The sequence below is a fragment of the Herpailurus yagouaroundi genome, unplaced genomic scaffold (genome assembly GCF_014898765.1).
Source record: "Herpailurus yagouaroundi ecotype Mexico unplaced genomic scaffold, PumYag 200, whole genome shotgun sequence".
Classification (NCBI taxonomy): domain Eukaryota; kingdom Metazoa; phylum Chordata; class Mammalia; order Carnivora; family Felidae; genus Herpailurus; species Herpailurus yagouaroundi.
In genome coordinates, this window is record NW_024412431.1 from 1401909 (window position 1) to 1426629 (window position 24721).

The 24721-nt window shown below is 50.0% G+C and overlaps 1 protein-coding gene across 1 annotated transcript in view; it reads left to right on the forward strand.

Annotated features, from left to right (window-relative positions):
• Positions 1 to 24721, forward strand: part of INSR (insulin receptor) — a 145570-nt gene that overhangs the window by 84507 nt on the left and 36342 nt on the right. Inside the window, exons 6-8 of the mRNA XM_040449633.1 lie at positions 14431 to 14752; positions 21055 to 21203; positions 22250 to 22394. Coding sequence (XP_040305567.1) covers positions 14431 to 14752; positions 21055 to 21203; positions 22250 to 22394 — 616 coding nt within the window. The remainder of the gene's footprint in view (positions 1 to 14430; positions 14753 to 21054; positions 21204 to 22249; positions 22395 to 24721) is intronic.

Below are 24721 nucleotides of genomic sequence, written 5' to 3' on the forward strand. Positions count from 1 at the left end.
AATTTTTTAACGTTTATTTATTTTTGAGACAGAGAGAGACAGAGCATGAATAGGGGAGGGTCAGAGAGAGGGAGACACAGAATCCGAAACAGGCTCCAGGCTCTGAGCTGTCAGCACAGAGCCCAACGCGGGGCTCGAACTCACGGACCGTGAGATCATGACCTGAGCCGAAGTCGGACGCTTAACCGACTGAGCCACCCAGGCATCCCAGGGATAATTCTTAATGAGGGCCCACCAGCATAGTATCAAACTTTAGAGAGTAAATGGTAGGAAATACAAAAAGAATTGAGAAACCATTGGGGAACTTCAAATACAGTCTTGCTCATGTAGATAAACCTCGATTAGGCAACAAGGAATTTGGATAATATGGTTAATAAGATTGTGGTAATAACCGATACAGACTGAACTTTGTACTCTGCAAATAATACACATTTTAAAGTGCTCTTGGAATATTTAGAAAAATTAATCATCTGTTAAATCTCCAAAAAAAAAAAAGAGCCCCAACACAATCTAGTCCAAAAAGCAGACGTTGCACTGGCCCTAATCTCTTGCTGCAAGTGAACGTAAGTGGAAATTAATTTTTAAAAGCTTAACTGATCAAGCATGCAAGACAGATGCCTACCATGTGATAATTAAAAGCAAAACATAACTCTTTGGTGAGGGAGGATCTCAATCTATAAGTATAGACTCTTTAGAAGGCAGTGGAGTAGGGATGCATGGGTGGCTCAGTTGATTAAGTGTCCGACTTTGGCTCAGGTCCTGATCTCACGGCTCATGGTTCGAGCCCTGCGTCGGGCTCTGTGCTGACAGCTTGGAGCCTGGATGATGCTTCGGATTCTGTGTCTCCCTCTCTCTGCCCCTCCCCTGCTTGTACTCTGTCTCTCTCTCTTTCAAAGATAAATAAACATTTTAAAAAATCATAGAAGGCAGTGGAGCGGATACAGAGACCAGTGCAGGGCTGTAAGTGATCACACAGAGAAATCACAAAAATGAGACGATGAATAATAGAACAAATCTATATGGGAAGAAGGAAATAATAAATTAACAGGAACTAACTGATTTAGGAAACAAATAGAATGGACAAACCCAAGAACTGGGTCTTTCAGAGCTGCAGTGCCCAGTAAGGTAGCAACTAGACTCATGAATATTGCTTCTCAGTCACGTTAGCCAGATTTCCAGCTCTCAGTGGCTACGTGTGGCTTGTGAATTTGGACAGCACAGATACAGAACTTTTCTATCAATGTAGAAAGTTTATAGGACAGTGCTGCTTTCCAAAGAATTTATAAAGTAAGAAAAAAATTGGGGGAGGGGGAAGAGCAAATATTGTACATAAAATTAAGAATGAAAATAGAAATTTAATTTAAAACCCACTAAAAATTAGGTCGGGTAATACTTTTGGAAATATTATTGAAATAACTTTACTTAGTGTTTTAAGTGCTTATTTTATTTAGATTGATCCACACACTGTGGAAGAACCGAAGGCTGTGAATTTGCCCCAAGAGCAGCAATGCCTGCATCTCATAAGCTGTGCCATTACTACTGTTAATTTCTAAGTAGCCTGTAAAGTTTACCTTGGTCCAAGAAGCAGAAAACATGAGTAGGTAGAAACAACTTTTAAAAAGTTAACTTTTACAGTAACTGCCTAACACATGTATGTATTACATACACAAATGAAGAAAACTTTAAAAATTGTCCACAACAAACAAATAGGGGTCCTTGCACTTTGCAAGAGTGGTTTTTAGGATCAGACTGGGGTGGGCTGAGGAGGGACTTAGCAAACACAAAGACAATCAATTGAGTGCAGAAACCTTGATGTTCTAGACTCCACACCTCAAACCCAGGCCAGGCAAGTCTGAGCACCCAGCTTCCTTGTTTGTCATTTGTCTTGTGAGTCGTGTCCAGCTGCCCAAGGTGAAAACTTGGGACCCAGCTGGGAGATAAGTCCTGAAGGCTCCACCTCCCTGGTGGTTTCAGAAGCCAGCCTCTTCCTTCCTGTCTCCTCTGCCCTTGCCTTCCTCAGCTGTCCACCAGAGAGCTAGAAAATTGCCCCACACATGGATCTGATGGTGTCTTTTCTGGTTGAAGCCCTTCTTTGGCTCCTCCTGAGGTGCATAGTCCAAGCCTCTCCGCTCCCTAACCTTCCTATCTGCCCTGACCTCCCATGCCTCTTCACCTGTACTTTGCCCTTCATCAACTCTGAACTGTTTATAGTTCCCTAACGGCAGCTCTGATGATTCATGCATTTGCACATACTGTACCTCTCCTGATGGGATAAAGCCAGTATCCCACTTGCTCTCCCTCGCCCCCCCCCCCCCCGCCCCGTGAGCTTTACTGTGCACCTACTGTGTGCATTGCTCTGGGATGCAGTAATAAGACAGGCAAGGTCCTTCCTTTCACAGGGCTCACCTGTCTCTTGTGCATGTTGGGAAAGAAGAAACCGTGTCTGCATTCATTTCTGCATACCAGTGCCTAGAAGGGGCCAGGTCTGGATGGGCCAGGGTGGGGAACAGGTGAATAAAACCCACAGTAGAACTCCGTGATGCCACACCCAGTCCCATTCTCCTTGGGAGACCCGGGTTCGAGTTTTGATCCTGCTGCCTGCTAGCTGAGTTGGCATTAGCAAAGCGCCTTTTCTGTGCCTCAAAAGGAGATGTGGGTTGAACGTTGTATTCTGCAAACGGAATACATACACATTTTAAAGTGTATTCTTGGTCCGGTGTGGTTAGAGATAACGCCCATTCATTGCCTCGGTTTACTGGAATTGGAAATACACATTGAGCACACAGGTCTGACGTCTTCAACTCTACAGGGAACACTGGCTAGAGGGTACCCCCAAGATAGCCTGTAGATTTTCTTAAAAGTGTAACTTATGAGTATGGTCCTTGGTCTTCTGGGTGAGTGGTGGGTGGAAATATCGGGGGTAGGGTCCGAGAGAGCACAGTCCCCGTTGTGTGGGCTCTGCCCTTGCCACTACCCCTGGCCTCCGACTTGGGGCATTTTGCTGTGTGACCCTGGAGAACCGCTGCCCTCCTCTGGGCCCCTCCCGAGGGAGGCACGTGGCCAGGGCGCCCCTCGGCCATCCCAGGCAGGCGGTGCCACGCGGTGACCCGATCTCCTCCCGGGCACACGCCCAGCTCGCGCGCAGCCCAAGACGCGCAGTCGTGCTTGGGGCCGCCCGCACACTCGGTTTCATCCTTTCTTTAATTTCTTCCGAAGTTCCATTCTTTGCAGGCCCGCCCTGCAGGGTCTGCATCCTCGAGAGGACCCCCCCCCCCCCACCGCTGCCTCCCAAGACACACACCCTCCCCGGGGCCCCCGGCGCGGACCGCCTAGCGGCGGTCACAGCCGCGAGCACCAGTCCGCAGACCGAGCCCCGCGCGCCCGGGGGCGGGGCCAGAACTCCGGCAGCACGCCCGTTTATTGGCTGAGCGCGAGGGCGGCGCTGCGGCCGCCGCCACTGCCCGGCCCGGATTCCACGGAACGGAACGCGCCTCGGGCTTTGTACTGCGCGGCTGCCGCTGGCTTGAGGGGGCGGGGCCCGCCCTTGGACCGCCTGTCCGTTAAGAACTACACTCACGCAGATACCTGCAACCGACCAATCCTGAGGCTGCCTTCACGGGGAGCCACCGCCCCCCCTTCCCCAGGCCCACCCCCTTCCTGGCCTGCGTGCGACGCCGTATGTCTCCGAAGAGCCTCGCAAGTCAATAACACACGCATCTGGAAAGCGAATCGGTTCGCGCGCGCGTGGGGGCGGCATTGTTAGGGAAAGAAAAGGGAGCGTCCCTGGTTCAAGGACACGCGTCCTTGCGGCGTCGCTTCTCGTGGGTCACGGACTCGAAAGGGTGTCTGCTGACCCTCCCCGGCCCCACCCTCCACCCCCGCCGCCAGCTGTCAGAAGGTCGCCCCAGGCCCTCACCCCACCGTTAGATCATCCTCTGGATTTCGGCGGGAGGGATTTCCCGGGGTGGGGGTGTGCCCGCGCCCGGGGGGCTCGGGGATCCGGGCCGGGTGTGGGGGAGAAGGTCTGCGAAACCGAGTAAATGACTCTGCAGAGTTTGTAAAATTCACACTTGCAAAGAGCCGCGGGGCCCTGCGGGGAATGTGTCTGCAGGCCCATGACGCAACTGTTCCGTTTGGAAATTTCTGGAAAGCAGCAATTTCGGGGATAATAAATCTTGAAATAATTTTTTTAAACTACAGGCTTTGGAAAGAAATGTAACAAAATGTTATTAACATATGTCGTGCTATGGAAACATACCTTTGGCTTGCTTTTGCTTTTTACCATATAGCTTCTTAATGAAGAAAACCCAAACCGATTTGAACTTTAAAAGGCAAAAAGAAAAAGAAGGTGGCTGTATTTTTCTAAGCCTGTCGCTGCGCGCTAGTCTTTCTCACTCTTCCAGGGTTTAAAGGTTACTTTGGATTTTTTTTTTTAACCTTTTTGTTTTGATGTAGCTTTTAAGTTTACAGATGGGATGCAAGGATTGTATTCAGATTCGTTAGTTGTTACTTCTCACCGTATTTTATCTCTAAAGTATTTATGTACAAACCTTATGCACATTTTTTTCTTTTTCCTAAACCATTTGGGAGGATTGTAGGCATACTGCCCCTTTACCCTTAATTCTTAAACTTACACAGCAGCAGTACAATGATAAGAATCAGAAAATCAACACTGAGGCAGTATTTTAATCCACAGCCTCGTGTATAAACCTCGTCTCTTGTGCCAGCGTTGTCCTCCTCATCAATACTATTTTTTTCCTGGCCCGGTTTCAGATCTATGACCACACTTCTTATTTAGTCGCTTTGACTGTTGATTTTGTAATAACACAAAAACGATCTTAACCTTCTTAAAAGCTCTCAGCGATACCTGGCAGCTCTACATAGTTCTGCTGGAACTATTGAGGATAGAATTATATAATTGGTCAATAACATTTATTAATTGTCTACCAGAGGCTTTTTAAAACTGTGTGTTCAAATAGATGTCAGGGTAGTACACATACATACAGTGAAAAAAAAAAATCAAATTTGCTGGTAGGTAAGGATGTTACTATCTACCCTCCAAGCTCATTTCCCTGCCTCCCAGAGGGACATATGTTCCATTTGTCCTTTTCTCTCCCCCTCCCTGTTTATTTTTAATTTAATTTAATTTTTTATTACAGAGAGAGAGAGAGTGGGAGAGGGGCAGAGGGAGAGAGAGAGAATCTTAAGCAGGTTCCACGCTCAGCACACAGCCTGACACAGGGCTCGATCCCGTGACCCTGGGATCATGACCTGAGCTGAAATCGAGAGTCAGATGCTCAACCAGCTGAGCCACCCAGGCGCCCCATTCCTTCCCACCCCCCATTTAAAGGTATAATTTATATACAGCAGAATCCACTCTTTTTTGGTATAAAGTTGTGCGGATTCTGACCACCATCACAGTCAAGATACGGAATGGTTCCTCATCCCCCCAAATTCCCCTGGGCCCCTTTCCACTGCTTCCTCGGTTTCAGCCCCTGGTGACCACTGATGTGTCCACAGTCCCTGGATATCCTGTGAAAGGAATCCATTCGTGTATAGCACCTGAGACTGGCTTCTTACCCTCAATACAGTGCATTTGGAATCCCTCCACGGTGTAGACATCAACACTTCATTCTTTGTTGATTGCTCAGTAGTGTTCATTGTGCGGAGGTATAATGTTTATCCGTTCCCCAGTCAAGGGTTATTTGGGTTGTTTCCAGTTTTGGGTGATTACCAACGCAGCCACTATAAACACCTGAATACAGGTCTTTGTGTGAACATGGGTTGTTTGTTTGTTTCTATTTCACTTGGGTAAACCCCTAGGTTGTGTGGTAAGGATAAGAGTATGTATTTATAAGAAACTACCAGACTGGGGCACCTGGGTGGCTCAGTGGGTTACGCGTCCAACTTTGGCTCATGTCGTGATCTCGTGGTTTGTGAGTTCAAGCCCTGCATTGGGCTGTCTGCTGTCAGTACAGAGCCTGCTTCCGGGCCTCTGCCCCACCCTCTCTCTTACCTTCCCCTGCTGGTTCTCTCTCTTTCTCTCTTTCTCAAAATAAGTAAACTTTAAATACATCACTCTTTAGTCTAAAACCTTAAAATTCTTTTTTTTTTTTTTTAATTTTTTTTTCCCAACATTTATTTATTTTTGGGACAGAGAGAGACAGAGCATGAATGGGGGAGGGGCAGAGAGAGAGGGAGACACAGCATCGGAAACAGGCTCCAGGCTCCGAGCCATCAGCCCAGAGCCCGACGCGGGGCTCGAACTCACGGACCGCGAGATCGTGACCTGGCCGAAGTCGGACGCCCAACCGACTGCGCCACCCAGGCGCCCCTAAAACTTTAAAATTCTTTAAAAAAGAAAAGAAGAGGAGAAACTTCTAGACGGTTTAATAAACTAGCTGTCCTGTTTTGCGTCCCCGCTGTGTTTGTGCCTTTCCTTTCTCCACAAATGTGTTACGTTCTTCAGACACTGCTCTGCACCTTGCTTATGTCGCTTATTGCCATCCTGGAAGTGACTCCAATGTCGGAATGCATCAAGCTGCCTTCGCTGTTTATGGTTGCGTACTATTCCACTCCTCAATCCACAGACGTGTATTCACGTGGGCTCTTGCTATGGACCTTCAGGTTGTTTCCAGCCCTTTACTGTTATAAACCCAACTGGTAATGTCCTGTAGGGTGTAGACTTCTTGTCCAGGTGTTTGTGTGCACACGTTCTCTCTGGTCTGTGGGGTGATTCCTGGGAGAGGAAATACTGGGTCAAATTATACTTGCCTCCTTTGCTTTGAATCTCCTCCTCCTCCTCCTCCTCCTCCTCCTCTTCTTCTTCTATTTAATTTTTTTTAAACGTTTATTTATTCATTCATTTACTTATTTATTTATTCTTTGAGAGAGAGAGAGCGAGTAAGCATGAACAGGGGAGGGGCAGAGAGAGAGGGAGACCCAGAATCCGAAGAAGGCTCCAAGCTCTGAGCTGTCAGCACAGAGCCCAGTGCAGGGCTTGAACTCACGAACCATAAGACGATGACCTGAGCCAAAGTCGGACGCTCAACCTGACTAAGCCCCCCAGGTGTCCTTGGATCACCTCTTCTTAAGTAAGTTGACATTCTGGTTGTTGTCTCTCTCTACGGGAGGCATCATTTGGTGGGGAGCATTGCACGCTTGAGAGGGTCCGGCCAGAGGGTTCCGACACGGCTGGCTTCTCACCCTGTGGATTTGTTTTGAGGTCCATTATCAATCTTCCTGACAGGGTATAGCGGAAAAACCACCTGAGATAAAGTTTCAGGAAGGTTGTGGCTGCTTTTGCTAGGGTAACTGGAGGCCAGGGGTTTGGGGAACCTTTGGGGAGAAGTGGGAGGGCACAGGGCCAATAACCCAAGGCACCTTGTGGGGCGAAAGGGAGACGGTTGGACAAGGAACTTGTGTGTTTGCAAGACAGGACTGACTGGTGCTGGTCTCTAGGAGGTCTGGGTGGATGTTCCCTACACAGCATGCGCCTGTCCCGGGAAAGTGGGCAGACCCCGGACCGCTTGGCGGTTTCTCGAAGAGGCTGCCATCGTCTTTGGCTGTCTTTGGCAGAAAGAGCCCAGGGTGGTGGCCCTCTGAGCCTGGGCAGCTGGGACGGCTGGGGCTCGGCTGGTGTCTACACCAGGTCCAAGTGCCTGGGGAGAGCAAGTCAGCCCCCTCCTCCATCTTGCACAACCTGTGGTTTTCATAACTCAGCCTGGGGAGGGGGGCAGGGGCCAGCCCAGTGGCATTTCTGTTAAATAAGATGAAAGTACTCGGAAACAGAATGGGAGACACCCAGAGGTGGCTTATCACTATCAAAGCACAGCCTTCAAAAGTTTAACAACACAACTTTTATGTGAAAAGGAAAAAAAAAAGGGGGAAGAACACCCAGAAACACATTTCTTGTAACCCTTTAGTGAGGGGGGCCCACAGGACGTCAATGCCAAAGCATTTGTGGTCACTGAAATAGGATTGCCCGCTTAGGTTCGGGGCCACTTAAGGTCCCCTGGGGCCACACCATTGTCATCTGTGAGAGCTCATGTCTTCTGTTGGATAAACGTCATTTACAGCGTATCCATCTATGATGTTTTATTTATTTACCTTTTACAATTTTTTTTTTTTATTTTTTTTTTCAACCTTTATTTATTTTTGGGACAGAGAGAGACAGAGCATGAACGGGGGAGGGGCAGAGAGAGAGGGAGACACAGCATCGGAAACAGGCTCCAGGCTCCGAGCCATCAGCCCAGAGCCCGACGCGGGGCTCGAACTCACGGACCGCGAGATCGTGACCTGGCTGAAGTCGGACGCCCAACCGACTGCGCCACCCAGGCGCCCCTACCTTTTACAATTTTAAAGTTTTTTTTATTTTTACAATTTTTAATTTTTTTTTATTTTTGAGAGAAAGAGACAGAGCGTGAGCGGGGGGGGGGGGGGCCAGAGAGAGAGGGAGACACAGAATCTGAAGCCGGCTCCGGGCTCTGAGCCATCAGCACAGAGCCCAACGCAGGGCTCGAATGCACGAACCGTGAGATCGTGACCTGAGCCGAAGTCGGAGGCCCAACCGACTGAGCCCCCCAGGCGCCCCTGCTGGGTATCCATCTATGAGATGACGTCTGACTCCCCGGAGCCTAGGCCCTGACAGAAATAGTGACGCAGTCATAGGTATGTGTCCCTGAGCAGAGGCCAGTAAGCCATCCAGCCCCTTGCCTGCTTCTGTAAATAAAGTTTTATTGGGCATAGCCCGGCCCGTGCTTGCGTGACTTCTCTGGGGCCGCTTTGCAGAAAACGCTGGCCAGCTGTGCCGGAGAATGACCTGCTTCTCAGGTGGGCTCCAGGGTGAAATTGAAAACCCCAGCCGTCCGCCTCCGGCCTTGTGCGCAAGTGTTGAGTATTTTTTCTTGGCATTGTCTAGGCCGGAAGGCTTATGTGTTTGGGAAGTTTTTGTTGGGCCTTTGCTAATGCTTCTTTTGAACTCAAGGGCTGACCCTTAGACACAGCCCCAGCCCAGGAAATAGAGCCTTTCCTGCCTGTTCTCACATATGCCTTCCCGGAGGGTGGGGTCTTTGTGGGTTCGAGATAATTATTGTCTGCCTTCTATATTGCTTCCTGCCCTTGAGTTTCAGCCCTTGGGTTCCTACAAACAGGTCGTTGGTGATGATAGCGATCATAATAATAGCACCCGTAGTAGCTAATTTGTATCAAACCGATGTGTGGATCGAAGGATTCTGGGCCTTTTCCACATCATCTTGTTTAGTTGTGAGAAATTAAGCGATTGTTGTCCCCATTTTACAGACAAGAAAACTGAGGCGGTTGCTTTAAAGACATCTTTGTGGTGTGCCTGTGGGGTGGTGGGTGCTGTGTTGCCAAAGTTGAGTGTAGGTCACTTCTTCCCTGGGCCGCATGGACCCTGTGGGTGGCCGTGGTGATTCTTTATTTCTATTTTTTAATTTAAATCCACGTTAGTTAACATATAGTGTAATAATGATTTCAGGAAGAGAATCTCGTGATTCATCACTTACATATAACACCCAGTGCTCATCCGAACAAACGCCCTCCTTAATGCCCATCCCCCAGTTACCTCATCCCCCCCCACCCAACACCCCCTCCAGCAACCCGCAGTTTGTTCTCTGTATGTAAGAATCTCTTATGGTTTGTCTCCCTCTCTCTTTTTATCCTATTTTTGCTCCCCTTCTCTGACGTTCGTCTGTTTTGTTTCTTTTTTTTTTTTTTTTAACGTTTATTCATTTTTGAGACAGAGAGAGACAGAGCATGAATGGGGGAAGGTCAGAGAGAGAGGGAGACACAGAATCCGAAACAGGCTCCAAGCTCTGAGCTGTCAGCACAGAGCCCGACGCGGGGCTCGAACTCACGGACCGCGAGATCATGCCCTGAGCCGAAGTCGGACGCTTAACGCTTAACCGACTGAGCCACCCAGGCGCCCCTCATCTGTTTTGTTTCTTAAGTTCCACATACGAGTGAAATTATGTTTGTCTTTCTCTGATTTATCTCGCTTAGCACATACCCTCTAGTTCCATCCACGTTGCTGCAAATGGCAAGATTTCGTTCTTTTTGATTGCCGAGTAATGCTCCGTTGTGTATATATACCACATCTTCTTTATCCATTCATCCATCGATGGCCATTTGGGCTCTTTCCATACTTTGGCTATTGTGGATAGTGCTGCTATAAACATGGGGGTGCCTGTGTCCCTTCGAAACAGCACACCTGTGTCCCTTGGATAAACGCCTAGTAGTGCAATTGCTGGGTTGTAGGGTAGTTCTATTTTTAACTTTTTGAGGAACCTCCATATTGTTTTCCAGAGTGGCTGCACCAGTTTGCATTCCCACATGGTGATTCTTTAGACCCAGGAATATCAGATTCAGAGCCTAAAGATCAAGGTTTAACTTTGGCCCTGCTGCTTCTCAAAAGGGCCTGTCTTCTTGCCTCTGTGAAATGGAGATAATGAGGGGGGGACCTGGGTGGCTCAGTCAGTTAAGCGTCTGACTCTTGGTTTCAGCTCAGGGCATGATCTCACAGTTTGTGAGTTCGAGTCCCGCATCGGGCTCTGTGCCAATAGCACGGAGCCTGCCTGGGATTCTCTCTCTCCCTCTCTCTGCCCCTCCCCTGCTTGCTCTCTCTCTCACTTTCAAAATAAACAAAAAAACAATAAAAAAAAAAAAAGAAATGCAGATAATAGCACTTACCCTGTGTCCCTGCTTTATTAGAATTAAGTGAGGGGCGCCTGGGTGGCTCAGTCGGTTGAGCGTCCGACTTCAGCCACGTCACGATCTCGCGGTCCGTGAGCTCGAGCCCCGCGTCAGGCTCTGGGCTGATGGCTCAGAGCCTGTTTCCGATTCTGTGTGTCCCTCTCTCTCTGCCCCTCCCCCGTTCATGCTCTGTCTCTCTCTGTCCCAAAAATAAATTAAAAAAAAAAAAAAAAAAAGAATTAAGTGAGATTCTAATGGGTGATATGCAATCCCTAAAAAAAACCTACACAGACATTCCCCCATCGCCCCACTTTGCTCCCATTAGAGCTTCTTAGTTCTCTTTGGGTCCGTGACACAAAAAATCCGAATATGCACCCATGCATCGATGCTCCGATTTTTGCGTGTCAGTTTTCACCATTTGTGGGGCACCTGCGGGAGGGGACGGGTCTTAGATGCCCTCTTGAGCCAGCGGCTAAAAGTTGGGTGCTTGGAAGTGCTCCGAAGCTGTCGCTTTTGCCTCCGCTCTGGCTTGTCGCAGATGTGTCTCCTGAACTGCAGGTGCGAGCCTCGGTCGGAGTGAGTGTCGTGGCAGCCGGTGTGGCGGGTGGAGACGTGGCCTGTCTCTAGCCTTGCCTCTGGACTCGCAGTCAGCAAGCGGCCAGGGCCGTTTCTGAGAGCGAGAAATACTACAAGAAAACTGTCATCACATAAGGTGCTGGCACACGGCTGGGCAGGAGGGAGCGACTTCCAGCGGGAAGGTCGGAGAAGGTCTTTCTTTCAAGAGTCCTGGGGCGGGGAGGATGGGAGGGAGTCAGTCACGGGAGGATCACAGCCAGGGTGCTTCAGCCAGTTGTGACAGCAGATGCAAAGGTCCTCGGGCAGGACCGAGCAGGGGTGGCCGGGTGGATGAAGCAGGGGGTGGGAGCGTTGGGTGGGGGAAGAGAGGAGATTCAAGTGGCTGCTGTCTGGGCCCCGGGGGACGGACTCTGAGAGGCCAGTGCAGGCTAGACCTCTCAGCCTTGGTGAGGAGTTCACTTTCCTTCTCGAAGCCTGTGCGTTCCGGTGCACGACCCATTGGCTACTGTGGCTGGTAAAATTAAGAGCGAGAATGAACAATGAAAGGTTTAGCCCCCCAGTGGCACTTGGAACCCCTGTGCCTTCTTGGTGGGACAGTGAAATGGTGCAGCTGCCGTGGAAACCAGTATGGCGATTCCTCAAGAAATTACAGACAATTACCGTGTGATTCAGCGACTCTGCTTCTGGGTATATACATAAGAGAATTGAAGGCTGAGTCTTGAAGAGACGTTTGGGTAGCTGTGATCTTAACAGCAGTATTTACGATGCCCCACAGGTGGAAACATCCCCAGTCAGTGCCGACTGATGGATGAGGGAATCAAGAAAATGGTATATACACACAACAGAATGCTTTTCACCCTTAAGAAGGAAGGAAATTCTGGCAGTTGCTACAACATGGATGAGTCTTGAAGACAGTACGTGCAGTGGAAGAAGCCAGTCACAAAAAAGCCAGTCCTGTGATTCCACTTGCAGGATTCCTGTGCACAGAGATCGAGAGTAGATGGTGGGAGCTGGGGGTGGGGAAGGAGGTGGGGAGGCAGTGTTTCATGGGGACAGAGTCTCAGTTTGGGGAAGGTGAGAAAGTTCCGGAGACAGGTGGTAGGAGTGGTTGCATGACAGTGTGAATATACCTGGTGCCTCTGAGCCGTGCCCTTAAAAATGGTTTTAAGATGGTCAGGGCACCTGGGTGGCTCAGTCCGTTAAGCATCTGACTTCGGCTCAGGTCATGATCTCGCGGTTCGTGAGTTCGAGCCCCGCATCGGGCTCTGTGCTGACAGCCTGGAGCCTGGAGCCTGCTTCGGATTCCACGTCTCCCTCTCTGCCTCTCCCCAGCTTGCGTGCACTCTCTCTGTCTCTCTCTCTCTCTCTCTCTCAAAAATAAGCAAACGTGACAAAAATGGTTAAGATGGTCAGTTTTATGCTATGTGTACTTTGCCACGATTAAAAAAAAATCGGTTCCTCATTGCACTAACCGCACACGACAGCCACGGGGAAGAGGTAGCTACTGTGTTGGGCAGTGCAGCCTGAGAACATTACTGTCCTCGTAGGAAGTTCCAGCCGACGGTGCTGCCCCTGTGTGAGCGCGGCTTCCGGGGCCACTTCTGTTTCCCAGGGCGGTCGTTGGGGTCCCGCGGGGGCCGTGAAGTGGCTGCAACAACAAGTCTGAGGGCTGGGGGGAGGGGGTCAGGAGCACTCCCCAGGGTCCAAACCTTGTCTCAGGCCACACGGAGTGCGTGAGCCGAACAGGCTGTGCCGGGGGGGGGGGGGAGGGGGGCTCTGTCCAGCCTCAGGGAAGCCGCCTGTCCGCGGACAGATCTGCCGGCAGCCTGGGAAGGGAGGGACTGAAATCAAGGGGTAATTAGGAAGCGACGTGTGGCCAGACGTGTGGAGAGAAGGGATAGGTGATGAGCCACTGTGGGAAGCCAGGGCAGAGTCCAGCCTTTGGTGGACAAGTTCACTTGCGTGGGACAAGAAACTGCCCCAGCCACAAAATCTTTGCAAGCCTCTGACCTCCCCATCTGCAGGGCCTTCCCCTTTCTTCCTGTTCATTATCTCCTTCATTTGCAACCGAAACGTCCCCCTCCCCTTACCTCCAGCCAGGAGCTCAGTACTTTCTACCTTTGCAGGTACCCATTTGTGTGTTTGGGTAACTAATCTGCCTCCGCCGTTAGACCTCGCGCTCCGGCAGGTGGGTCTGTGGCCACCTTGCCCCTTGGCTGCGGTATCTAGATCGGGGTGGTCAGATGGCCGTTGAAGCGATAAATGACCGCTGGCCCGTTAGCTTCACCTTCTCGTACCTTGGTTTCCCCGTTTGTAACGTGGAGAAAATGGACACAACGATATATCTGGTTACATGACGGTTTTAAAGCCGCATGCCGGAGCCGGCTGGCCAGAACCCGATGATCACGTTTTCAGGAGATGTGTGCCCTGGTTATTGAGGAAGCGGTGATCAAAACGTGCATGATGCAGACTTAACAAATTACGTTAAAAACAAAGGTAATGGATCCTCACCACTTCCTATGGTCTCACTACATTTTTCTGTTCCTTGTGCCCTTGAGGTTATTTGCTGCTGTTACCGCTCTATGGCGGATACGCTGTTTAAGGCTCTGCTACAGTGTGTATCTGTTTTTTAAGTTTCTTTATCCCGAGAGAGAGAGCGCGCCTGCGAAGGGGGAGGGGACAGAGAGAGAGAATCCCAAGCAGGCTCCGCACTGACGGCGCGGAGCCCGACGCGGGGCTGGAACTCACAAACCTGTGAGATCGTAACCCGAGCTGAGATCAGGAGTCGGATGCTTGACCGACTGAGCCACCCAGGCACCCTGATAGTTAGTACTGTCTCTTACTGGTTCCATGTGCAACAGTATCTCTCGTACCTTAAAATGGAGCAAGGCGGGGGTGTTTACACCGTGGAAATTTGCAGAGGCTGCAGCTGGGAACCTCTCTGCCTTCCTCCCTGGAGCGGTCTTAAGTGTTTACGAGCACTCCGCAGGTTTGGGGGACTGGTGTCGAGCAAGCACGGTAGACCTGAGACTCTCGCTGTTGTTATTTTGTTTGGCTTCCCCCTCCCTCCTCCAGACTCTCTGTCTGTACACACGGCACCCGGGCGAAGCTGTTGACCAGCTGTTTTTCCTCTCCCTCCAGTTTGTCCGACCATCTGCAAGTCGCACGGCTGCACGGCCGACGGCCTCTGCTGCCACAGCGAGTGTTTGGGCAACTGCTCCGAGCCCGACGACCCCACCAAGTGCGTGGCCTGTCGCAACTTCTACCTGGACGGCAGGTGCGTGGAGACCTGCCCGCCCCCCTACTACCACTTCCAAGACTGGCGCTGCGTGAACTTCAGCTTCTGCTGGGACCTGCACAATAAATGCAAGAACTCCCGGAGACAGGGTTGCCACCAGTATGTCATTCACAACAACAGGTGCATCCCTGAGTGCCCCTCGGGGTACACGATGAATTCCAGCAAGTGAGTCCTGGGCACGGGTTCCGGGGAGGGGGCGGCGAAGAGGGGAGGCCACGTGCGGTTAGCACTGTGTGAGAAACACGAGTTCACGGGGTATGAGTGAGGGGGCAGCTGGTGACTGGTTCACATACACACACACACACACACACACACACACACACACACACACACACACACATATACACACACACACACACACACATGCTTGGATCTATGCCAGTTCTGCCTCCTGTTTTTGGTCCTGGCCTTTGGAACAGGAATCGACAATCCTTCTGGAAAGGACTGGAGAGCAAACGTTTTTCAGTGTCTTACCCACCATTAAAATTTTTTTCTAATTTTAATTTTATTTTAATTTTAAATTAAAAAAAATGTTTTTTAAGTTGGGGTGTCTGGGTGGATCAGTCAGTTAAGGGTCCGACTTTGGCTCAGGTCATGATCTCACGGTTTGTGGGTTCGAGCCCTGCGTTGGGCTCTGTGCTGACAGCTCAGAGCCTGGAGCCTGCTTTGGATTCTGTGTCTCCCTCTCTCTCTGCCCCTCCCCTGCTCAGGTTCTGTCTCTCTCTCTCTCAAAAATAAATGAACATTAAATTTTTTTTTAAGTTTATTCATTTTGAGAGAGAGAGAGAGAGAGAGACAGAGTATGAGTGGGGGGCGGGGGCAGAGAGCGAGGGAGAGAGAGAGTCCCAAGCAGGATCCGAACTGTCAGTGCAGAGCCTGATGTGGGACTGGAACTCACGAACCATGAGATCATGACCTGAGCTGAAACGAAGAGTCAAACACTTAACTGACTGAGCCACCCAGGCACCCCCTCTTACCCACCCTGTTAACGGTTTTCTGGGCTTAGCTTTGGTAATAGAAGACATAAAGACAGAGGTCCTTGGTTTCCCCTAGAATCCTTCCCACAGACAGGACTGTCTCAAATGATGTAGCCGCCCAGATGTTACAACCAAGAACAGAGCTGAGGTTTTTATGTTTTCCCCAACTGGAGCCAGACGGCATGCTGAGATTAGCCTGGAGCACAAGGAGGAGAGAGACTCTGTTCTAGACTGTTCCCAGGGCTTTGTTACGTTTTGAAGGACAGTGCCATGAAACCATTTCCTACTGTTTGGGTGAGAAATAGGGTTTTCTCTTTTCGGAGGTGAGTCAGATTTCCTATACACATTGCAGACTTTTTGTTCATGATGTTAGATTTTTAGATGAGCTATTTCAGTGTCTCAGGGCCATAACCAAGTTTAAAAAATCTGTTTCCTGGTTTTTGTGTTGAGGTTGGGAACCCCCCCCCCCGCCGCCCCCCGCAAAACAACAAAAAAACAAATCAGAAACAGACGCACGTCCAGGGACCTTGAGCTGATCTGCTTACGTAAAAAATCTTCCTCTTCAGGCTTGAGAATTAGCCAAGCAAGCGTGTTCTGGTGGGAAATTTTATTTCCCCGGGTGGAGTGGGTGGGAAGGAAAACACTCTTTATTTCAGTTCTTATGAGCCTCTCTTTGAGTGTTTGTGAAACCTGCAAGTACAAAATGTTTTGTTTTACTTGTTTTTGATAGAACCTATCAAGTGGCTTTGTTGACCAAAAATAGGCTTCTATAAATCAACTTTGCACACCAGACAGGGTTGTTTTTTTTTTTTTTTTTTCCTGGCCAGTTTATCAGTCAGGTTGGGAAAATGACCATAGTCCTTTTAATTCATTTCTGTTTTGTGTGTTTTTCCCATGTTTGAAATACAGCATGGATATTAACATCTTCCGGTGAGATGTTTGTTTCAGAGACATTGGCTTTAAATAAAAGGTCTTTTGTTTTTTTTTTTTTCCCTGACCGTAACTGAGACCTGAGACATAGACGAGACTTCTTTGTTGTGCTTGCTGATGGCCCAGTGGCCCCCCCTAGAACCAAAGCCCCAAGGAACCGGCAGCCTGCCCTGTGATGTCTGGGTCCTTTACCGAGGGGAAGAGGGCAGAGGGGACAATGCCAATTGTGACTTGTCATAGCAATATTTTACTTCGTTGGCTTCAAAAAAAAAAAATCAATAGCTTTCCGTCTGAAGTTTTTATTATTATTATTTTTAACGTTTATTTATTATTGAGAGATAGACAGTGCATGAGCATGGGAGGGGCAGAGAGAGGGGGAGACACAGAATCTGAAGCAGGTCCCAGGCCCTGAGCTGTCAGCACAGAGCCCGATGCGGGGCTCGAACTCACAGACTGCGAGATCATGACCTGAGCCAAAGTCAGACGCTCAGCTGACTGAGCCACCCAGGCGCCCCTGAAGTTTTTATTTTATGAAAGACTTTAGCTCTTTCTTTCTTTCTCTTTCTCTTTCTTTTCTTTTCTTTTCTTTTCTTTTCTTTTCTTTTCTTTTCTCTCTCTCTCTCTCTCTCTTTCTTTCTTTCATCTTTATTTTTTGAGAGAGAGACAGAGTGTGAGCAGGGGAGGGGCAGAGAGAGGGGGAGACACAGAATCAGTCTCCAGGCTCTGAACTGTCAGCACGGAGCCCGACGCGGGGCTCGAACTCACGAACCGCGAGATCACTGCCTGAGCCGAAGTCGGACGCTCAGCTGACTGAGCCACCCAGGTGCCCCTAGTGCTTTTATTTCTAATGTGGTTTGATATCAAATAAGGCCAGATATAGATTCTTCCATTTTTGTGGTTTATCTGGGAAATGGTTTTTGGTATTTTCAGAACTGAGGTCTGGGAACCTACATGATTCCTTAAAAAGCGTCACTATCTATGGTCACTTTGAAGTCCATGGTGCGAGCACCTGGGTGCTCTTTCCTGGGATGAGGAGAGTGAATATTTGGGATGAATATTAAGAGTGCAGTGGGTGTGGGGCATCCCTGTTCCCTCCCCCTAGAATACTCTGCCCCTTGATCTTTGCATGGCTCACTTCTCCTCGTCCAGGTCCCAGCCTAAAAGTCACTTCCTCTGAGAACCCTCCCCTACTTGACGGCCCTGTCTGAATTAGCATCTGACTACTCCTGGGCACATCACACAACTGTCACTCTTTTCACGGCATTTGCCACTAATTGATGTTTTAATTGCCAATATGTTCATTTTACCCCACCTGACTATAATGTTTCACAAGTGTATCGGTTGGCTCCTGCCGTGTAACAAACTGGCTAGCACTTAGTGATGTAAAACAGCACTCATTTCTGTTTTTTAGTGATTTTTGTGGGTTGACTGGTGGATTGTCTGGCCTGGGCTGAGCCAGCCATGACGGATGGTATCCGATAGCCTCTCATACCTTAGATGGGCAGTCAGGGCCTCTCTCTCCACGTGGTTTCTCAGCCAAGTAGCCAAGAAGGGCCTGGCCCCAATGTACAAGTACTTTTCAAGCCTCTGCTTGCATTACATCTGTTCCTGTCCCATTGGCCAAAGCAGGTCACAGGGCCAAGCCCAGATTCAGTGAATGGGGAAATCGACACCGTTTCTTGGTGGGACGGGCAAACAACCTGTGGCCACTTGTAATCTCCCACAGGCAAAGTAGATCATCTGTTTTGTTCACTCCTGTGCGTCTGCAGCTTAGAACAGGCGTTGGCAAGGGGCCAGATAGTAAATATTTTCAGTTCTGAGGGCCATATGGTCTCTTCGCAGCTACACAACTCAGCCCCTATAGCGTGAGAACGGCCTTAGATGATGCACAGACCCCTGGGTGAGGCTGTGCTCCAACATAATGCTATTTACCATGACAGGTGGCCTGCTGGATTTGGCCCGCGGGCCGCAGTTTGCCGCCCTCTGGCTTAGAGTATCACCTGTCACATAATAGGTGCTCTGTGAATATTTGCAGAATCAACAAAAGAGCCCAAACATTTGGTCACTATTCCATTTATGCCCCAGCTGTTCTGATATCACCTGGGAGTCTGTGATACAATTCTGACACTGAGCACCTGGCGTGAACATTGGGCCCCGTCCTCCACGAGACTGCCCTCGCTCCAGATATCAGCCACACTTTTGGGGTACCCAGGCCACCCATAGTTCTGATCGGCTGGCTATGAACTTGGGGGTTCTCACGTAGCCTAATTCAGGTTCAATAATCTGCTGCAACAAGTCACAGTATTTAAAAAAAAAAAAAAAAAAAAAAAAAAGCCATACTGTTCTGTCAGTCCTGAGCCTGTCGAGGGTAGTGCCCTTGGTTAGGAATGCCTGCAGGGCTCACCCAGGCTGTGGTGAGCTCTAGACGCGTCCCCACCAGGCCTGGGCCGGCCCTTGTGGTTCTTATTATGATCACAGGACACACTTCAGCAAAGACTCTCTGAGAACTTTTTTTTTTTTAATGTTTATTTATTTTTGAGAGAGAGAGAAAGAGTGTGCAAGCAGGGGAGGAGCAGAGAGAGGGAGACACAGAATCCGAAGCAGGCTCCAGGCTCTGAGCCATCAGCACAGAGCCCAGCGCCGGGCTCCAACCCACGAACCGCGAGATCACGACCTGAGCCGAAGTCGGACGCTCAACCCACTGAGCTCCTCAGGCACCCCAGGACTATCTGAGAACTTTGAGGAACAAGGGTGATGACTCACAAGTCCTGGAGGTTACATGGCACCCTTGCGGGCCACACAGTGAGATCACGGATAGAGAGTGTGGACTGGGGCTCCGCCGTTCCTGGGGTCCCGGCCAGGGGGTTTGCGGGTTCACTCGTTGGTATATTTAAAGCTTACGAAGAGGAATTAGGGCAGGAAGGGAAAAGTGGGGTCACTCGAGAGGTCAGTTATCTAGGTCGCCCAGGGCTTTCTGACAGAGGGAGCTTCATGAGTGGGGGCATCCGAGTTCCTTATCTGGCTGTGTTGTTTGGAACGTGGGCAGAGGGATGACTTTTGAAATGGATGCCTTGACGGTCAAAGCTTACCGCCAGGCACTTACGCTACTCACACTTACAAGGACAGTGTTATTACTAAAGATGCACACGTTGTCAAGGACGGTCCCAGCTCTGCCCTGTGGAATCGGGGACGCGGCCCTCCCAGCGTTTGCTGTCCAGGAAACGTCACTGAGCTGCTGTCCAGAATTTTTCCTGCGGGGGGGGGGGGGGGGTGGGTCTCATCATACAGCTGCGATCAGTTGAATCTTTGTCTGTCCGTCCATGTGATTGAACCCCCATCTTCAGTGGCTGAATGACCCACACATCTAACCCCGTCCTTGGTCTTTTTGGTGACCAGCCCCCTTCCTAAAGCCACCTTGGGACCACCTCATTAGCATAACAAAGATGCCCCCACCTCTCAGGACATTCCAAGGGCGCCTGAAGCCAGGACTGGGACCGGACCGGACCGGATGTGTTCTTTGTGGCACTATCATCACAGAGGTCTCTCCGAAGAACGAATGTGCCCCGGTGTGTGACTACGAACAATGGCAACACCGATGCTAATAAAAAGTCGCCATCAGAGCAAAGACGCATGGTTCTTGTTTTCCATGTGCCAAGCACTTTAGACAGCTTCTCCTTCTGGGAGGTTCCAGTAAAACCCCCTGGGGGATAGAAGGTAGTGCCCGGCCTGGATCTTGCCTGGACCTAAGGGGGCTGTGCCAGCCTAGACCGACCTCAGACCCTGCAGGGGTGGGGCGCAGGGGAGGGCTGGTTCCCAAAGGACTCCCAGGGGCTGTGTATTCTATTCGATGACCTGGGCTACAGGCAACGGAGGCAAAGGCTGCCCCCATCACACACGATCCCGTGTGAGGTTGTGTTCTAGATGTGGGCTCGTCAAACCCACACAACAGGAAGCACCCCTTCTTCTTGGGGGCGGCAGGAGGGGTCCTCCTCCCACGGGCCCATCAGCTCGGAATAATTCCCATCACCTCGGAATAATTCCCATCACCATGGTAACACCCAAGTCCCCCCCCGTCAGTGTGATGGGAGACAGGGAGTCCTGTCTCTGCGGGGTAGAACGTGATCCTCCATGGGGTGCGGTGTGGATCCCCACTGATTTGGGGTATGGCAGGGGCCCCATCGTTTTGGGGTAAAAGTGTGAGTCTCCTGACTTCAGGGCAGTGCCGTAGGACCTACCACCATGAAGCACTGACATGTACCGCACGTTAGACTGTGATTCTTACTGTCCCCACAGGGGACTGTGTCTGGAGACATTTTTGGCTGTCATGCTGAGGGGCAGGTGCTGCTGGGGGCCAGGGATGTCGCTTAACACCCTCCAGGTGTGGGCCACCCGCACAACGGAGAATTCCCCAGCCCCAAATGTCAGCCGTGCTGTGGTTGAAGCCCCCTGCCTTAGGGTGACAGCATAGGTCCAGTCACTTGGGACCCTGTGCAGTGTGGTGTCTGCGACGCTTGTGGGGTCCTGTGTGTCCTGAGCCCCCTCTCTCCGCTCTTTCTTCAGCCTGATGTGTACTCCCTGCCTGGGCCCCTGTCCCAAGGTCTGCCACATCCTGGAAGGCGAGAAGACCATCGACTCGGTGACATCTGCCCAGGAGCTCCGAGGCTGCACCGTCGTCAACGGAAGCCTAATCATCAACATTCGAGGGGGCAGTGAGTGCTCTGGGGGTGGGGGCGGCAGCCGGCGGGGACCCACCTTCCCAGACAGTCATCAGTGGAGCCACCCCGAGAAGTTGGCTTCCAGACCTGAAATTCACAGCTCAGCCCTGGCCCCACCCACCCTTCGATTCTCATTTTCCGAGTTGGAAATTTGCATTCTTAGGCAGGAATCTGCGTTTTTAGCGAGTAGGAACCGGTCCCTGTTGCAAGTCTGGGGACCTTGTGTTCAGGAATACTGTCACAGGCAAAAAGGCACCCCCTTGTTTATTTATTCAGGAAACATTTATTGAATACTGACAGTGAACAAAGCAAAACCCATGCATGATGGATCTTACAAATAAACACATCCACACATAATGTACACTTGGGGTGGACCCTGCTATGAAGGGAAGTAAAGCAGGGTAACGAAGGGAGCGGAGATTGGCGACTTTTTCTTACAAAGGGCCCTATAATAAATATATTCAGGTTTGCAGGCCAGATGGTCGCTGTCATAACTACTCAGCTCTGCTGTTGTGGACTTGAAAAAGGCCACAGAGAACGTGCGGACAAAGGGGCGTGGCTCTTTTCCAACTGAACTTTAATTACAAAACAGACTGAATTTGGTCCCTGGGCTGTCATTTGCCAGCCCCTGAAATAGAGAATAAAGGGGTTTGTTCTTTTTGAAGAGTTTCTGGTGTCGGGAGGCATATACTTTGAGTTGGGCATGAAGCAAACCAAGCAGGGAATAATATCCTGGGCAAAGGAGGGAGCCAGTGCAAAGGTCCTGAGGCAGGAATGTGCCTAGTTTGTGGGGAGGCCTATGTGTCTGGAGGAGGGCAAAGAAGGTAAAAGATGAGAAACAATAAAAGCACTGGTCACTTAGAGAGGGACTTGCAGACCCTGAAGTTAAAGGCTGCGGATCATATTCTAAGGATGATGCATTTTGAGCAGGTTATGTTGGAGTCGTTTGCAGCCTGTAGGTTGACTCCTCACTATGGGAAATTATGAGAAGGTAAACATATTTCTGTCGAAACTCACTGGATATTCTCTCCTTTCCTTAGACAACCTGGCAGCTGAGCTGGAGGCCAACCTCGGACTCATTGAAGAAATTTCCGGGTATCTGAAGATCCGGAGATCCTATGCTCTCGTGTCACTTTCCTTTTTCCGGAAGTTACGGCTGATTCGGGGAGAGACCTTGGAAATCGGGTACGTGGCCCGGTTCTGTGTCGGTGGCCCCAGTGCTCACCAGGAAGTTCACGAGTTAAAACAACGTAGGGGTTTTTGCCAAGACATGGAAACACCCGTGCCCACGGACGGATGAGGGGATAAAGGTGTGGCACATGCATGCAACGGAATATCTCTCGGTCGTAAAAAGGAAGAGAATCCTGCCACTTGCGACAAGATGGAGGGTGTTACGCTAAGTGAAATAAGTCCGAGGAAGACAGATGCTATAGGATCTCCCTTCTATAAGGAATTCCCAAAACAGAACAAAACCAAGCTTATAGAGACAGATTGGTGGGCGTCAGAGACGGGGAGAAGGGGGTGAGGGGACAGGTGGTCTAAAGGTACAAACTTCCTGTTGTAACATAAATAAATCCTGGGGCTGTAATGTACTGCACGGTGACTGTAATGAACAATACCGTACTCTATATTTGAAAGTTGCTGAGAGAGAAAATCTTAAAAAAGTTCTCGTCATAAGAAACAGTTTTGTTTAGAGGCGCCTGGGTGGCGCAGTCGGTTAAGCGTCCGACTTCAGCCAGGTCACGATCTCGCGGTCCGTGAGTTCGAGCCCCGCGTCGGGCTCTGGGCTGACGGCTCAGAGCCTGGAGCCTGTTTCCGATTCTGTGTCTCCCTCTCTCTCTGCCCCTCCCCCGTTCATGCTCTGTCTCTCTCTGTCCCAAAAATAAATAAACGTTGAAAAAAAATTTTTTTTAAAAGAAACAGTTTTGTTTAAAGCCTGTGAGGTGGTGGATGTGAACTTACTATGTGATCATTTCATAATACTTACAAGTATCAAATCATTATGTTGTCTGCCTGAAACTAACAGCGTTATAAATCTGTTATATCTCAATAAAACTGAAGGGGAAGAAAAAGAGTTTTTTTCATAATTGAGGTATATAATTGATATATTAGTTTCAGGTGTATAAGATGATTCTATCTATTGCAAAATGATCTTCACAAATTTAGTTAACAGCCCCCATCACATACAGTTACAAACTTTCTTTCTTATGATGAGAACTTTTTTAACATCTTCTCTCTTGGCAGCTTTTAAGTGTGTGATACGGTATTATTAACTGTAGGTATAAGGATATAACTTAGGGGGTTTTCAAGCCCCCAAAGAATCTGTTAGGAGAAAGTATCCGGAGAAGCCTGGAGAAGAAAGAATGTGCCAGAACTTGTCCAGAGACCCAGCTGAGGAAAGTGATACAGTCACTCTTGGGAAGTGGCGGTCCAGCTCAAACTTTGTGCCCTCCAAGGGTGCTGTCTGGGCTTCGTTATGAGTTGGAATGCAGGCTTGACCAGGGCCCTGTGATTTCTGTGTCCTGTGCCTTCTCACTTCTTGGTCCCCTCTGACATTGGCTGCACCTGCTCCTTCCTTGCTGAAATTCTCATCGGTGGCCCATAGGATTCTACTACTTGGGGACACGCTCCCTGCCTCCTTATCTCCCTCCCTTTCTCCACCTGCCTTTGGGAGTTGGTGTTCCGGGCTCCCAGCCTCGGCCGTCTCTCTAGCAATCTTCTGCTTGTGCTGAGACCCCCAGCCCTGGCTTGCCCTCAAGCCCGCCTCTAGCTGACTGACCCCCAGAAACCTCAAACGCAACATGTACAAAATGGAACTCCTCTCCTTGTCGCAGCTGTCAATTTCTCATCTCTCAGATCCGCCCCCTACCCCAGGTCTGCTGACTCTATTTAGGTCAGTAAAACAACAGAAAGCCAGACTAGCTGTGTTTCGTGCAGGTAGAGATGGACTGATGAGCGAGAAGTCTGAGGAAGGCTGTCCCAACAGGAAGGTTCTGTGCATCTTTGTGCCCCTCATGGTCACAAGATGGCTGCCTCACCCCCAGCCTCATGGCTGTGGAACTGACGAGGAAAGGGGGAAGGACAAAGGCCCAGGCCAACTGACTGTCTCCTTAAAACAACCTGCCTGGAGCCTCCCACACTCTCGCCCCCAACACTGATTCCTGCTTTTGTCTCCTTGGGTCACCTGGCTACTGTCAGTTGCGAGGGAGGCTGGATAAGTGAATGCCGGGAAAAGGGGGCTGTGAATGGCTTTTTGAGAAGCCAACTCACTGAACTGTTTATTTTTTTTAATTAAAAAAAAATTTTTTTTTTTTAAATTTTTTTTTCCAATGTTTATTTATTTTGGGGACAGAGAGAGACAGAGCATGAACGGGGGAGGGGCAGAGAGAGAGGGAGACACAGAATCGGAAACAGGCTCCAGGCTCTGAGCCATCAGCCCAGAGCCCGACGCGGGGCTCGAACTCCCGGACCGCGAGATCGTGACCTGGCTGAAGTCGGACGCTTAACCGACT